Below are 13,258 nucleotides of genomic sequence, written 5' to 3' on the forward strand. Positions count from 1 at the left end.
TCGTCAAAGGTAATGAATGTTTTATATTTTATTTCTGCGTTTTGGGTAGCGCCGGCTACCGCAAAATCTGTTGTTTTGTTGACGGTCTGGTATTCTGGGAGGTGTTTGCTATCAGATATTCGCTTCTCATGCTTTCGCCGAAAAGCATTTTACAAATCTGACTTGGTGGCTAGATTCACAACGAGTGTAGCTTTAATTCACTACCTTGTATGTGTGTTTTAATGAAAGTTTGAGTTTTATCGAAAACTTTCGGTGGCGCTCTAAAATATGCGCTGATTTGATCCCGCAACAGGAACATCCTCCCTAACAAGTTTTAACTGCCTTGGCAGAACAACAAATGTTTACCTTGTCAGCTCGGGGATTCGATCTTGCAACCTTCCGGTTACTAGTCCAACGCTCTAACCACCTACCTTACATTGCACTCCACGAGGAGCCTGCGTGGCAGGCTGACTACCTGTTATGCGAGTGCAGCAAGAAGCCAAGGTAAGTTGCTAGAGGGCATTAAACTTATCTTATAAAAAACAATCAACCTTAACATAATCACTAGTTAACTACACATGGTTGATGATATTACTAGTTTATCTAGCATGTCCTGCTTTGCATATAATCGATGCGGTGCCTGTTAATTTCTCATCGAATCACAGCCTACTTCTCCAAACGGGTGATGATTTAACAAGCGCATTCCCGAAAAAAGCACTGTCGTTGCACCAATGTCTACCTAACCATAAACATCAATGCCTTTCTTTAACTTCTTATGGCTGCAGGGACAGTATTGAGTAGCTTGGATGAAAGGTGCCCAGAGGTGCCCAGAGTCAACGGCCTGCTCCTCAGTCCCAGTTGCTAATGTATGCATATTATTATTAGTATTGGATAGAAAACACTCTGAAGTTTCTAAAACTGTTTAAATGATGTCTGTGAGTATAACAGAACTCATATGGCAAGCAAAAACCTGAGAAGAAATCCAAACAGGAAGTGGAAAATCTGAGGTTGGTCGATTTTCAACCCAGCCCCTATTGAATACACAGTGGGATATGGATAAAGTTGCACTTCCTAGGGCTTCCACTAAATGTCAACCGTCTTTAGAAACTTGAATGAGGCTTCTACTGTGATGTGGAGCCAGATGGGAGATCTTTGAGTCAGTGGTCTGGCAGAGAGCCAGGTCCTGGTCATGCGCATTTCACATGGCTTCATGGCTTCTCTACAGACAGGAGTTCTCTAGTTGGAACTTTATTGAAGATTTATGATAACAACATCCTAAAGATTGATTCTATACTTAGTTTGACAAGTTTCTTCGACCTGTAATATAACTTTTATAAGTTTTCGTCCGACATTCGGATGGACCCGCACGAGCGTTTGGATTTGTGTACTAAATACGCTAACAAAAGTAGCTACTTGGACATAAATAATGGACATTATCGAACAAATCAAGCATTTATTGTGGAACTAGGATTCCTGGGAGTGCATTCTGATGAAGATCGTCAAAGGTAAGAGAATATTTGCCTCCCGGGTGGCGCAGTGGTTAAGGGCGCTGTACTGCAGCGCCAGCTGCGCCACCAGAGACTCTGGGTTCGCGCCCAGGCTCTGTCGCGACCGGCAGGTCCTTGGGGCGACGCCTAGCGTCATCCGGGTTAGGGAGGGTTTGGCTGGTTGGGAAATCCTTGTCTCATCGCGCACCAGCGACTCCTGTCGCGGGCTGGGCGCAGTGCGCGCTAACCAAGGTTGCCAGGTGCACGGTGTTCCCTCTGACACATTGGTGCGTCTGGCTTCCGGGTTGGATGCGCGCTGTGTTAAGAAGCAGTGCGGCTTGGTTGGGTTGTGTATCGGAGGACGCATGACTTTCAACCTTTGTCTTTCCCGAGCCCATACAGGAGTTGTAGTGATCAGACAAGATAGTAGCTACTAAACAATTGGATACCACGAAATTGGGGAGAAAAAAGGGGTACATTTTTTAATAAAAAATTAAAAAGGGAAGGGAATATTTATCATGTGATTTCTGTTGACTCCATGGCAAATAATTGCATTTATTTTCAGATTTTCTCAGATTATTGGTTTTATATATAACGTTTTTTTAAATTCTGACACAGTGGTTGTATTAAGGAGATCTATATATCTATATCTGTTTACTAAATGATAGTTTCCGGATTTTACCATATTAATGACCTAACACTCATATTTCTGTGTGTTATTATGGTATAATTAAGTCTATGATTTGATATTTGATAGAGCAGCCTGACTGAGCGGTGATAGGCAGCAGCAGGCTCGTAAGCATTCATTCAAACAGCACTTTCGTGCGTTTGCCAGCAGCTCTTCGTTGTGCTTCAAGCATTGAGCTGTTTATGACTTCAAGCCTATCAACTCCCGAGATTAGGCTGGTGTAACCGGTCTGATATGGCTAGCTAGTTAGCGGGGTGTGCGCTAATAGCGTTTCAATCGGTGACGGCACTCGCTCTGAGACCTTGAAGTAGTTGTTCCCCTTGCTCTGCAAGGGCTGCGGCATTTGTGGAGCAATGGATAACGATGCTTCGAGGGTGGCTGTTTTCGATGTAACCCTGGTTCGAGCCCAGGTAGGGGTGAGGAGAGGGACGGAAGCTATACTGTTACACTGGCAATACTAAAGTGCCTATAAGAACATCCAATAGTCAAAGGTATATTAAATACAAATGGTATAGAGAGAAATAGTCCTATAATTCCTATAATAACTACAACCTAAAATGTATTACCTGGGAATATTGAAGACTCATGTTAAAAGGAACCACCAGCTTTCATATGTTCTGAGCAAGGAACTTAAACGTTAGCTTCTTTACATGGCACATATTGCACGTTCACTTTCTTCTCCAACACTTTGTTTTTGCATTATTTAAACCAAATTGAACATTTGAACATTTGAACAAATTGAAAATTTATTTGAGGCTAAATAGATTTTATTGATGTATTATTTTAAGTTAAAATAAAAGTGTTCATTCAGTATTGTTGTAATTGTCATGATTACAAATAAATAAATAAAAATCGGGCGATTAATCGTTATCAGCTTTTTTTGGGTCCTCCAATAATCGGTATCGGCGTTGAAAAATCATAATAAGTCGACCTCTACCGTGAATCATCAGATCCTCCTCTCCACCCTCTCAGGCCTGGGCATCTCAGACTCTGCACAATCTTACCTGACAGGCCACTCCTACCAGATGATGTGAAGAGGATCTGGGGATCGTACTCTCACTACTGGTGTCCCTCAGGGACTCTCAACTACTTTTCTCCTTCCCCCATCTGACACCTAAGTGGTGACATGTATCTCTGCGTGGCTGACAGATGTTAGATGTTAGTCCATTACCTAAAGTTCAACCTCAACAAGTCGGAGCTTATTTTCTTCCCGGGAAGGCCTGCCCGCTCCAAGACCTCTCCATCAAGGTTGACAATTCCACAGTGTCCCCCTCACAGAGTGCAAAAACCTTGGCGTTACTCTGGACAGAACAGTCGTTCTCTGCAAACATCAAAGCAGTGACTCTCTCCTGCAGGTTGATGCTCTACAACATCCGTAGAGTATGAACCAACCTCACACAGGAACAGGCGCAGGTCCTAATCCAGGAACTTGTCATCTCCATTCGGCTGTGCCATCAAACCCTTGCAACTTATCCAGAACGCTACAGCCCGCCTGGTGTTCAGTCTTGCTAAGTTCTCCAATGTGACCCTGCTCCTTCACGCACTCCTCTGGCTCCCAGTCAAAGCTTGCATCCACTACAAGACATGGTACTTGCCTATGAGGAACTGATGAACTGCCCCTCCCTACCTCCAGGCTCTGCTCAAACCCTACAACCCCAACCCGAGTACTCCGTTCTGCCACCTCTGGTCTCTTGGCCCTCTGACCCCTATGTGGGCAGTCAAAGCTCTTCTCTGTCCTGGCACACCAATGGTAGAACCAGCTTCCCCCTGAAGCTAGGACAGCAAAGTCTCCTCCCATCTTCTGAAAACATCTGAAATCCTAACTCTTTTCCCCGCGCGTAGAAGGCCAGCATTCCAGAGTTGCCTCTTCTATGTTGAAGTTGAGACTGGTATTTTGCGGGCACTATTTAATGAACCTGTCAGTTGAGGACTTGTCCTCTTGCTCAGTTGTGCACTGGGGCCCCCAACTCCTCTTTCTATTCTGGTTAGAATCAGTTTGCTCTGTTCTGTGAAGGGAGTAGTATATAGCGTTGTACGACATCTTCAGTCTGTTGGCAATTTCTCTCATGGAATAGCCTTCATTTCTCAGAACAAGAATAGACTGACGAGTTTCAGAAGAAAGTTCTTTGTTTCTAGCCATTTTGAGCCTGTAATCGAACCCATAAATGCTGATGTTCCAGATACTCAACTAGTCTAAAGAAGGACAGTTTTATTGCTTTTTTAATCAGAACAACAGTTTTCAGCTGTGCTAACATAATTGTTTTCTAATGATCAATTAGCCTTTTAAAATGATAAACTTGGATTAGCTAACACAACGTGCCATTGGAACACAGGAGTGATGGTTGCTGATTATGGGCCTCTGTACGCCTATGTAGATATCCATTAAAAATCTGCCATTTCCAGCTACAATAGTCATTTACAACCTTAACAAGGTCTATACTGTATTTCTGATTAATTTGATGTTATTTTAATGGACCAACATTTTTCTAAGTGACCCCAGAGTTTTGAACGGTATTGTATACATTCTTATTCCGTTCATTTACTTAGATGTGTGTGTATTAGGTAGTTGCTGTGGAATTGTTAGATGACATGCTAGATATTGTTGCACTGTCAGAACAAAAAGCACAAGCATTTCACTACACTTGCAATAACATCTGCTTACCATGTGTATGTGACCAATAACACTTTATTTGATTTAAATAGCAAAGTTGGGTTGGAACTCATAAGATGTTGCCCTTCTCCGTCACTAAATGTGTGCTGAGCATTCTGGCTCAAAATGGCTTCCGTGTTTCCTGACGTCATTGCTACACATTGGTGGTGGAGTAATGATTGCACACAATGTACAGCGCTTTGGATGGATCTTGGTGGTGGAGTAATGATTGCACACAATGTACAGCGCTTTGGATGGATCTTGGTGGTGGAGTAATGATTGCACACAATGTACAGTGCTTTGGATGGATCTTGGTGGTGGAGTAATGATTGCACACAATGTACAGCGCTTTGGATGGATCTTGGTGGTGGAGTAATGATTGCACACAATGTACAGCGCTTTGGATGGATCTTGCAAGTAGCATAGAGATTTGCTGATTTATTTTCCCATTCCCGTTGCCAATGTAGGGCATCTAGGCACATTCTCTCTCTCTCTCTCTCTCTCTCTCTCTCTCTCTCCCTTCCACTTTGGTGTGTAGCTTTAGTAATCCTGAGAAAAAAACAGGCAGATGGCACTTGAGAGAGATTACAAACAGTCACTGCACATCTGAAGACCACACACACACTCTCACACCTGCATCTCCCCTTACCTCTCTACCTCTCTCTCTATCTCCAATCTCTGCCTTTGTCCTCATCTCTCCACATCTGCAGAGCTTGCTCACTCGGAAGCTGCACCGCTGTCTCTCGCTCTCTCCATCCTCTCCTATTCACTCTCTCTTCACATAATCTCATCTGCAGAGGGCACATTCTCATCATCTGCAGAGGGCACATTCTCATCATCTGCAGAGGGCACATTCTCATCATCTGCAGATGGCACATTCTCATCATCTGCAGAGGGCACATTCTCATCATCTGCAGATGGCACATTCTCATCATCTGCAGAGGGCACATTCTCATCATCTGCAGATGGCACATTCTCATCATCTGCAGAGGGCACATTCTCATCATCTGCAGAGGGCACATTCTCATCATCTGCAGATGGCACATTCTCATCATCTACAGATGGCACATTCTCATCATCTGCAGATGGCACATTCTCATCATCTACAGATGGCACATTCACATCATCTGCAGATGGCACATTCTCATCATCTGCAGATGGCACATTCTCATCATCTGCAGAGGGCACATTCTCATCATCTGCAGATGGCACATTCTCATCATCTGCAGATGGCACATTCTCATCATCTGCAGAGGGCACATTCTCATCATCTGCAGAGGGCACCTTCTCATCATCTGCAGAGGGCACATTCACATCATCTGCATCTTTTCCTTTGGTAACACTTTAGTTAATCTGTAGATGCTCTACAGACAAACATTTCAACTGACTGTTTACTAACCCTAATCCTAACCCTTATTCTAACGCTAACCCTAACCCTAATCCTAACCCTTATTCTAAAGATAACGCTAACCCTAACCCTAACCTTAGACAAGCAGTTGCTTATTAACAGATAGTGTGTTGATAGTATGACCATCTGTAGACCATCTATCCAGACTATCCAAATAAAGTGGGACCCTACCTTTGTCTCTCCCCATCTAATTTCTATCTCTCTACCTGTGCTAACACTAGATGACCCCCTCTACATTCTCCTTTTCTTCTCTCTCTACTTTAGTTTATTTAGTAAATATTTTCTTAACTCCATTTCTTCAACTGCATTGTTGATTATGGGCTTGTAAGTAAGCATTTCAAGATAAGGTTGTGGCCGGCACCTGTTGTATTTGGCGCATATGACAAATAACATTTGATTTGATTTTATAGTCATGCCTGCATTGCTCATACAAACATCTCTCTGGCTTCCTCTCTCTCTCTCTTTCCCCCTCTCTCTCCTATGATAGCTATGCTAACGTAGGAACAATGGGATAAGAGCTATGCTCTAGTGTTGTTGTCAGCTAACCACTGTAACAAACAAACTGGCTCCACCCAATGGGGACTGGACTGGCCCTGGTAGGACTGTGTGTGTGTGTGTGTGTGTGTGTGTGTGTGTGTGTGTGTGTGTGTGTGTGTGTGTGTGTGTGCGTGCGTGCGTGTGTGTGTGTCCATAGCAGCACGTGTGTGTTTTAATCCTCGATTTAACATGCCTGTGTGTACATTACAGTTTAGGCAGTAAATCCACTCTCCCCCAGACAGCGAGACCAAACTGCTGCAATTATTCCTTTATTCACTCTGTCTATCCTATTTAAAGGCTGATTTTCCTTTCATCTCTCTATCCTAGCCGTCCCTCTTCCTTTATCTCCCTTGGAGCGCTGTGCTGCTATGTGTGTCTACATGTTTATAATTGTGTGTGTGTGTGTGTGTATCCGTCTACATGTTTATAATTGTGTGTGTGAGTGAGTGAGTGTGTGAGCTGTTGGGCCCACATCAAGCCATCCCTCAGGTATGAAGTCATTGGCACTGTTAATGACATCATAAATCAGGCCCTGTTCCCTGAAGACTGGGGGGGGGGGGGTATTCCCTGGGTATTCTGAGACAATTAAACCAGAATAACTGTTAAATGAATCTGAGGATCGGGATAGAGGACGGGGGAAATAAATGAACTTTGTTAACTGAAGGTCTAATTCTGATGCTGAAGACTGAAGAAGAGAAACAGGTGAAAAACGGCAATTAACACCCGTGTGACCAGACGCCAGAACCAATGTCACACGACGGATGACCAGACGCCAGAACCAATGTCACACGACGGATGACCAGACGCCAGAACCAATGTCACACGACGGATGACCAGACGCCAGAACCAATGTCACACGACGGATGACCAGACGCCAGAACCAATGTCACACGACGGATGACCAGACGCCAGAACCAATGTCACACGACGGATGACCAGACGCCAGAACCAATGTCACACGACGGATGACCAGACGCCAGAACCAATGTCACACGACGGATGACCAGACGCCAGAACCAATGTCACACGACGGATGACCAGACGCCAGAACCAATGTCACACGACGGATGACCAGACGCCAGAACCAATGTCACACGACGGATGACCAGACGCCAGAACCAATGTCACACGACGGATGACCAGACGCCAGAACCAATGTCACACGACGGATGACCAGACGCCAGAACCAATGTCACACGACGGATGACCAGACGCCAGAACCAATGTCACACGACGGATGACCAGACGCCAGAACCAATGTCACACGACGGATGACCAGACGTCAGATGGTCAAGCTGGCACAGATTGACCTCTGAGGCCGTCACTTCCATGCTACCCTGCCAGTGCTGAGACCACTGTTAACAGAGACCACTGTTAATGCACATGACCCCGAAACACACACCCGAATACATGCATGCATACAGACACATACACACACATTATTCCGCTATGACTGTTAACACCACTGACCCTGATTTCACAAAACAAAAGTCTTTCCCATTGGTTGAATCATCCACCAGCATATTCTCTTCCACTGTTGTCGTGGAAACAGCAGAGAACGGGAGAAAGAGAGAGAGAGACACACAGAGAGAGAGAGAGAGAGAGAGAGAGAGAGAGAGAGAGAGAGAGAGAGAGAGAGAGAGAGAGAGAGAGAGAGAGAGAGAGAGAGAGAGAGAGAGAGAGAGAGAGAGAGAGAGAGAGAGAGAGAGAGAGAGAGAGAGAGAGAGAGAGAGAGAGAGAGAGAGAGAGAGAGAGAGAGAGAGAGAGAGAGAGAGAGAGAGAGAGAGAGAGAGAGAGAGAGAGAGAGAGAGAGAGAGAGAGAGAGAGAGAGAGAGAGAGAGAGAGAGAGAGAGAGAGAGAGAGAGGAGAGAGAGAGACACACAGAGAGAGAGAGAGCGAGAGAGAGATGCAGAAAGACTGAGAAGAGAATCGCTGATGGGTCTTTTTTTAAGAGGGATAGGTGGTAGCCTCATCAAAAAGCTGAAATGGAAAATTCCAGGTTTACTTTGTGTGTGTGTGTGTGTGTGTGTGTGAATATGTGTGAATCTTACTATGCTTTTGGAGATTTTCAGGGGTAGGAAACATCTTTACACACACACATGCACACTCACACACTGTCTCTCCCAATCCTGAGTGAGGGAGATTATTGCGTGTGTGTGTGTGAGCATCTGTGTGCTTACTGCCATTGTCTCTCTGCAGCTCTGCAGTCCTAGATAGATACTGAGAAGGTATTAAGTCTCAGATTAATACCCGCGTCAGGCCTCCTTTCTAACTCTGAGGGTGCTTACCAGCCAAAAGGAAAAAGCTATTAAGCATGGAAAATAAGACTGGCTGATTTGAGAAACAGGTATTCATATTTGAATTTAAGCTTAAGCCTCAATTTCAAAGGGCTTGGAGAGTGAAAGAGAGAGGGGTGGGGGGACTCTTAGGAGAGGTTTGCAACGCAAAACTCATAGATGTTCACAATGACTATTTTCCTATTCCTTCCTTCCATCAACAGAGTGACCAATATGTCATATAATAAATAAATGCATTATTATTACCATGTGCGAGTAGAACATATAGTGAGTGAGTGAAAGAATGATGAACACGATTACAGATGATGCTCACTAGTGATACCTGCTGTCCAAACAGAAGCATGGCACACTGCACCATGCCTACTTGTTCAATGCAGGACACATTGTTATATACACACAGGAACTGACTTTGGATCAGCTGTGAAACACCATCTGCTTGTAAACACTGATTCCAGGATGGTGGTTCCCGCACACACACACACACACACACACACACACACACACACACACACACACACACACACACACACACACACACACACACACACACACACACACACACACACACACAGCAAGTGCCTACCTGTGAGCAGGGAGACTCGATGGAAGGTGCCCTCCAGCTTGCCCAGCAGGATGTGGACAAAGCCGTCTTTGGACAGTTGCCCCGCCTCTTTGGAACTCTGGTCGTACACCACCACTTCCTGTTTCCTGCCCATCTCAACCTGTAGAAACACCAGTGAGCAAGAAGATGTCAATGGAGGTTAGGGTTAGTATCATTCATTGCAAAAGGAATATGAAGTTGTCATAACCCATGAGTAAAAAAAGTTGCACTGATAAAAACTGCTGTTTGCATTAAAACACACATTTATCTTCATTTTTAAATGTTATGATATAGAGGGGGTTGGGTGGGTGGTGCATGGGGTTACCGAAACAACATTTGGGAACATAGCAAAGTATTACACCATCTGGACAGAGTAAAAAAAAAATCTAAAGGGATTTTCACATTGATATCCAGGAAGCGATGCTGTAACAGTAAATAACGGCTAAATAATGAGGACATATTATCTGTTAAATACAAAACATTCCATCCAAATGCATGTGTGTAAATGGACAGTTCAAGCACCTTCAATGCATCAGCATGCTGTAGAGGCTTTGTCACAATGTGTTTGTAAAAGAGGAAGAGATGCGAGCATGCGCCTGTGTTTGTCTATGCTGTGTGTGTGACACGCCAGTCAGGCTCCTTCTCCATGTTGTCAGGCAGGTTTTAGTCACATGGCCAGCGCCTAGCCTATCGCATTGCAGCTCTAAACCACCACTGAAAGGGGGTTCTTTAACCCTTTTCTTCGTGTTGTTTTCATGTGCTCCCTCCGACCTTCAGATAGCATAAAGACTACACTATAGCTGCTCGGCAAAACAACACTTCATCCAAGACCACTGTTCACTGCTGAGTGGCCCCCTTGTCTTTCTCTGTGAGCTTTACCATGCAGTGGGTCATGGTAGACACACAGGTCTATAGTGTGTATCAGAGAGTCTATTTCTCTGCAATAGTGTGTGTTTGTGTGCTTGCCTCAGTGTGTGTGTGTCAGTGTGTGTGTGTCAATGTGTGTTTGTGCTTCATGTTACACAGCAGCCGTACCAGAGTGTCTTGGCCGACAGATACACAGGTGACTGATGCATGTTTTTCCTGACCCATCGGCATAGAAAACTCCATGAAGAAAAAGTGAAAACATGTTTTTGAGTCAGCAAAGCCAGTGATGCAAAATGGATGAGTAATGGATGGATGAGTACAGAATAAATGAGTACAGAATGGATGGATGAGTACAGAATGGAGGAGTACAGAATGGATGGATGAGTACAGAATGGAGGAGTACAGAATGGATGGATGAGTACAGAACGGAGGAGTACAGAATGGATGGATGAGTACAGAATGGAGGAGTACAGAATGGATGGATGAGTACAGAACGGAGGAGTACAGAATGGATGGATGAGTACAGAAAGGAGGAGTACAGAATGGATGGATGAGTAGAAAATGGATGGATGAGTCCAGAATGGATGGATGTGTACAGTATGTCGTGTCATGTTTCTAACACATCTACAACACCTGTAAAAGACTGTTGTTCCCCATCTTTACTGTTGTGTGGTCAGTGACCATCTGAGAGGGGAGATAGCATCTCAACCTGACCACCTAGTCTGTGTTTAAACACAACCTCCAGTACAGCAGTCCTCTGAACCCATCTGAGTCCACTGAACCCATCCGAGTCCACTGAACCCATCCGAGTCCACTGAACCCATCCGAGTCCACTGAACCCATCCGAGTCCACTGAACCCATCCGAGTCCACTGAACCCATCCGAGTCCACTGATACTCATCCGAGTCCACTGATACTCATCTGAGTCCACTGATACTCATCTGAGTCCACTGATACCAAGCTAGTCCACTGATACCCATCTGAGTCCACTGATACCCATTTGATTCCACTGATACCCATCTGAGTCCACTGATACCATCTGAGTCCACTGATACCCATCTGAGTCCACTGATACTCATCTGAGTCCACTGATACCATCTGAGTCCACTGATACCATCTGAGTCCACTGATACTCATCTGAGTCCACTGATACCAAGCTAGTCCACTGATACCCATCTGAGTTAACTGATACCCATCTGAGTCCACTGATACCCATTTGAGTCCACTGATACCCATCTGAGTCCACTGATACCATCTGAGTCCACTGATACCCATCTGAGTCCACTGATACCATCTGAGTCCACTGATACTCATCTGAGTCCACTGATACCCATCTGAGTCCACTGATACCATCTGAGTCCACTAAATACTCATCTGAGTCCACTGATACCCATCTGAGTCCACTGATACCATCGGAGTCCACTGATACCATCTGGGTCCACTGATACCCATCTGAGTCCACTGATACCCATCTGAGTCCACTGATAACATCGGAGTCCACTGATACCATCGGAGTCCACTGATACCATCGGAGTCCACTGATACCATCGGAGTCCACTGATGCCATCGGAGTCCACTGATACTATCTGGGTTCACTTGCTTTGGCAATGTTAACATATGTTTCCCATGAAAATAAAGCCCTTGAATTGAATTGAAGAGAGAGAGAGAGAGAGAGAGAGAGAGAGAGAGAGAGAGAGAGAGAATGATTACTGCATTGTTAGAGGTCAATAACCTCTGGAGTTGACATACTGCAGCATATGAAAAGACTCAGTCCCTCCCCCTTCACCAGCCAGCAGGCAGCAGCACTACACTACTATACTGCTGTTTTTACCATTAACAATGCAGACGTTGCATAGGTACAACGGAGAAAGGTAGAGAGGAGTGAGAGAGAGGCAGGGAGAGAGCGATAGAGAGAGACTACCCTTTATGGTTGTGATGTCTGGGGTCCACTCACCAACCAAGAATTCACAAAATGGACAAACACCAAATTGAGACTGCATGCAGATCTCTGCGAAAATATCCTCTGTGTACAACGTAAAACTCAGAATTAGGCCGATACCCACTAATTATCAACATCCAGAAAAGAGCCGTTCAATTCTACAACCACCTAAAATGAAGCGATTCCCAAACCTTCCATAACAAACCCATCACCGACAGAGAAATTTACCTGGAGAAGAGCCCCCTAAGCAAGCTGGTCCTGGGGCTCTGTTCACAAACACAAACAGACCCCACAGAGTCCCAGGACAGCAACACAATTAGACCCAACCAAATCATGAGAAAACAAAAAGATAATTACTTGACACATTGGAAAGGATTTACAAAACAACTGAGCAAACTACTGCCCTAAAAAAAAAAACTGCCCTGAAAATAAAGTACACAGTGGCAGAATACATGACCACTGTGACTGACCCAAAATGAAGGAACTCTTTGACTATGTACAGACTCAGTGAGCATAGCTTGGCTATTGAGAAAAGCCGCCGAAAGGACACCTGGTTCTCAAGAGAAGACAGGCTATGTGCTCACTGCCCACAAAATGAGGTGGAAACTGAGCTGCACTTCCTAACCACCTGCTAAATGTATGACCATATTAGAAACACACATTCCCTTCAGATTACACAGACCCACAAAGAATTCGAAAAACAAATCAACTTTTGATAAACTCCCATATCTACTGGGTGAAATACCACAGTGTGCCATCACAGCAGCAACCAGTGGAGAACAAACACCACTGTAAATACAACCCA

At 44.8% G+C, this 13,258-nt stretch overlaps 1 protein-coding gene across 2 annotated transcripts in view; it reads right to left on the reverse strand.

Annotated features, from left to right (window-relative positions):
- The window catches only part of LOC109897757 (dual specificity protein phosphatase 8), a 117,784-nt gene that overhangs the window by 61,995 nt on the left and 42,531 nt on the right, over positions 1–13,258 (reverse strand). For both annotated transcript variants that reach the window (XM_031833103.1, XM_020492305.2), the window contains one exon: positions 9,630–9,768. In XM_031833103.1, the coding sequence (XP_031688963.1) occupies positions 9,630–9,768 (139 nt within the window). The remainder of the gene's footprint in view (positions 1–9,629; positions 9,769–13,258) is intronic.

The sequence above is a fragment of the Oncorhynchus kisutch genome, linkage group LG10 (assembly GCF_002021735.2).
Source record: "Oncorhynchus kisutch isolate 150728-3 linkage group LG10, Okis_V2, whole genome shotgun sequence".
NCBI classification, from domain to species: domain Eukaryota; kingdom Metazoa; phylum Chordata; class Actinopteri; order Salmoniformes; family Salmonidae; genus Oncorhynchus; species Oncorhynchus kisutch.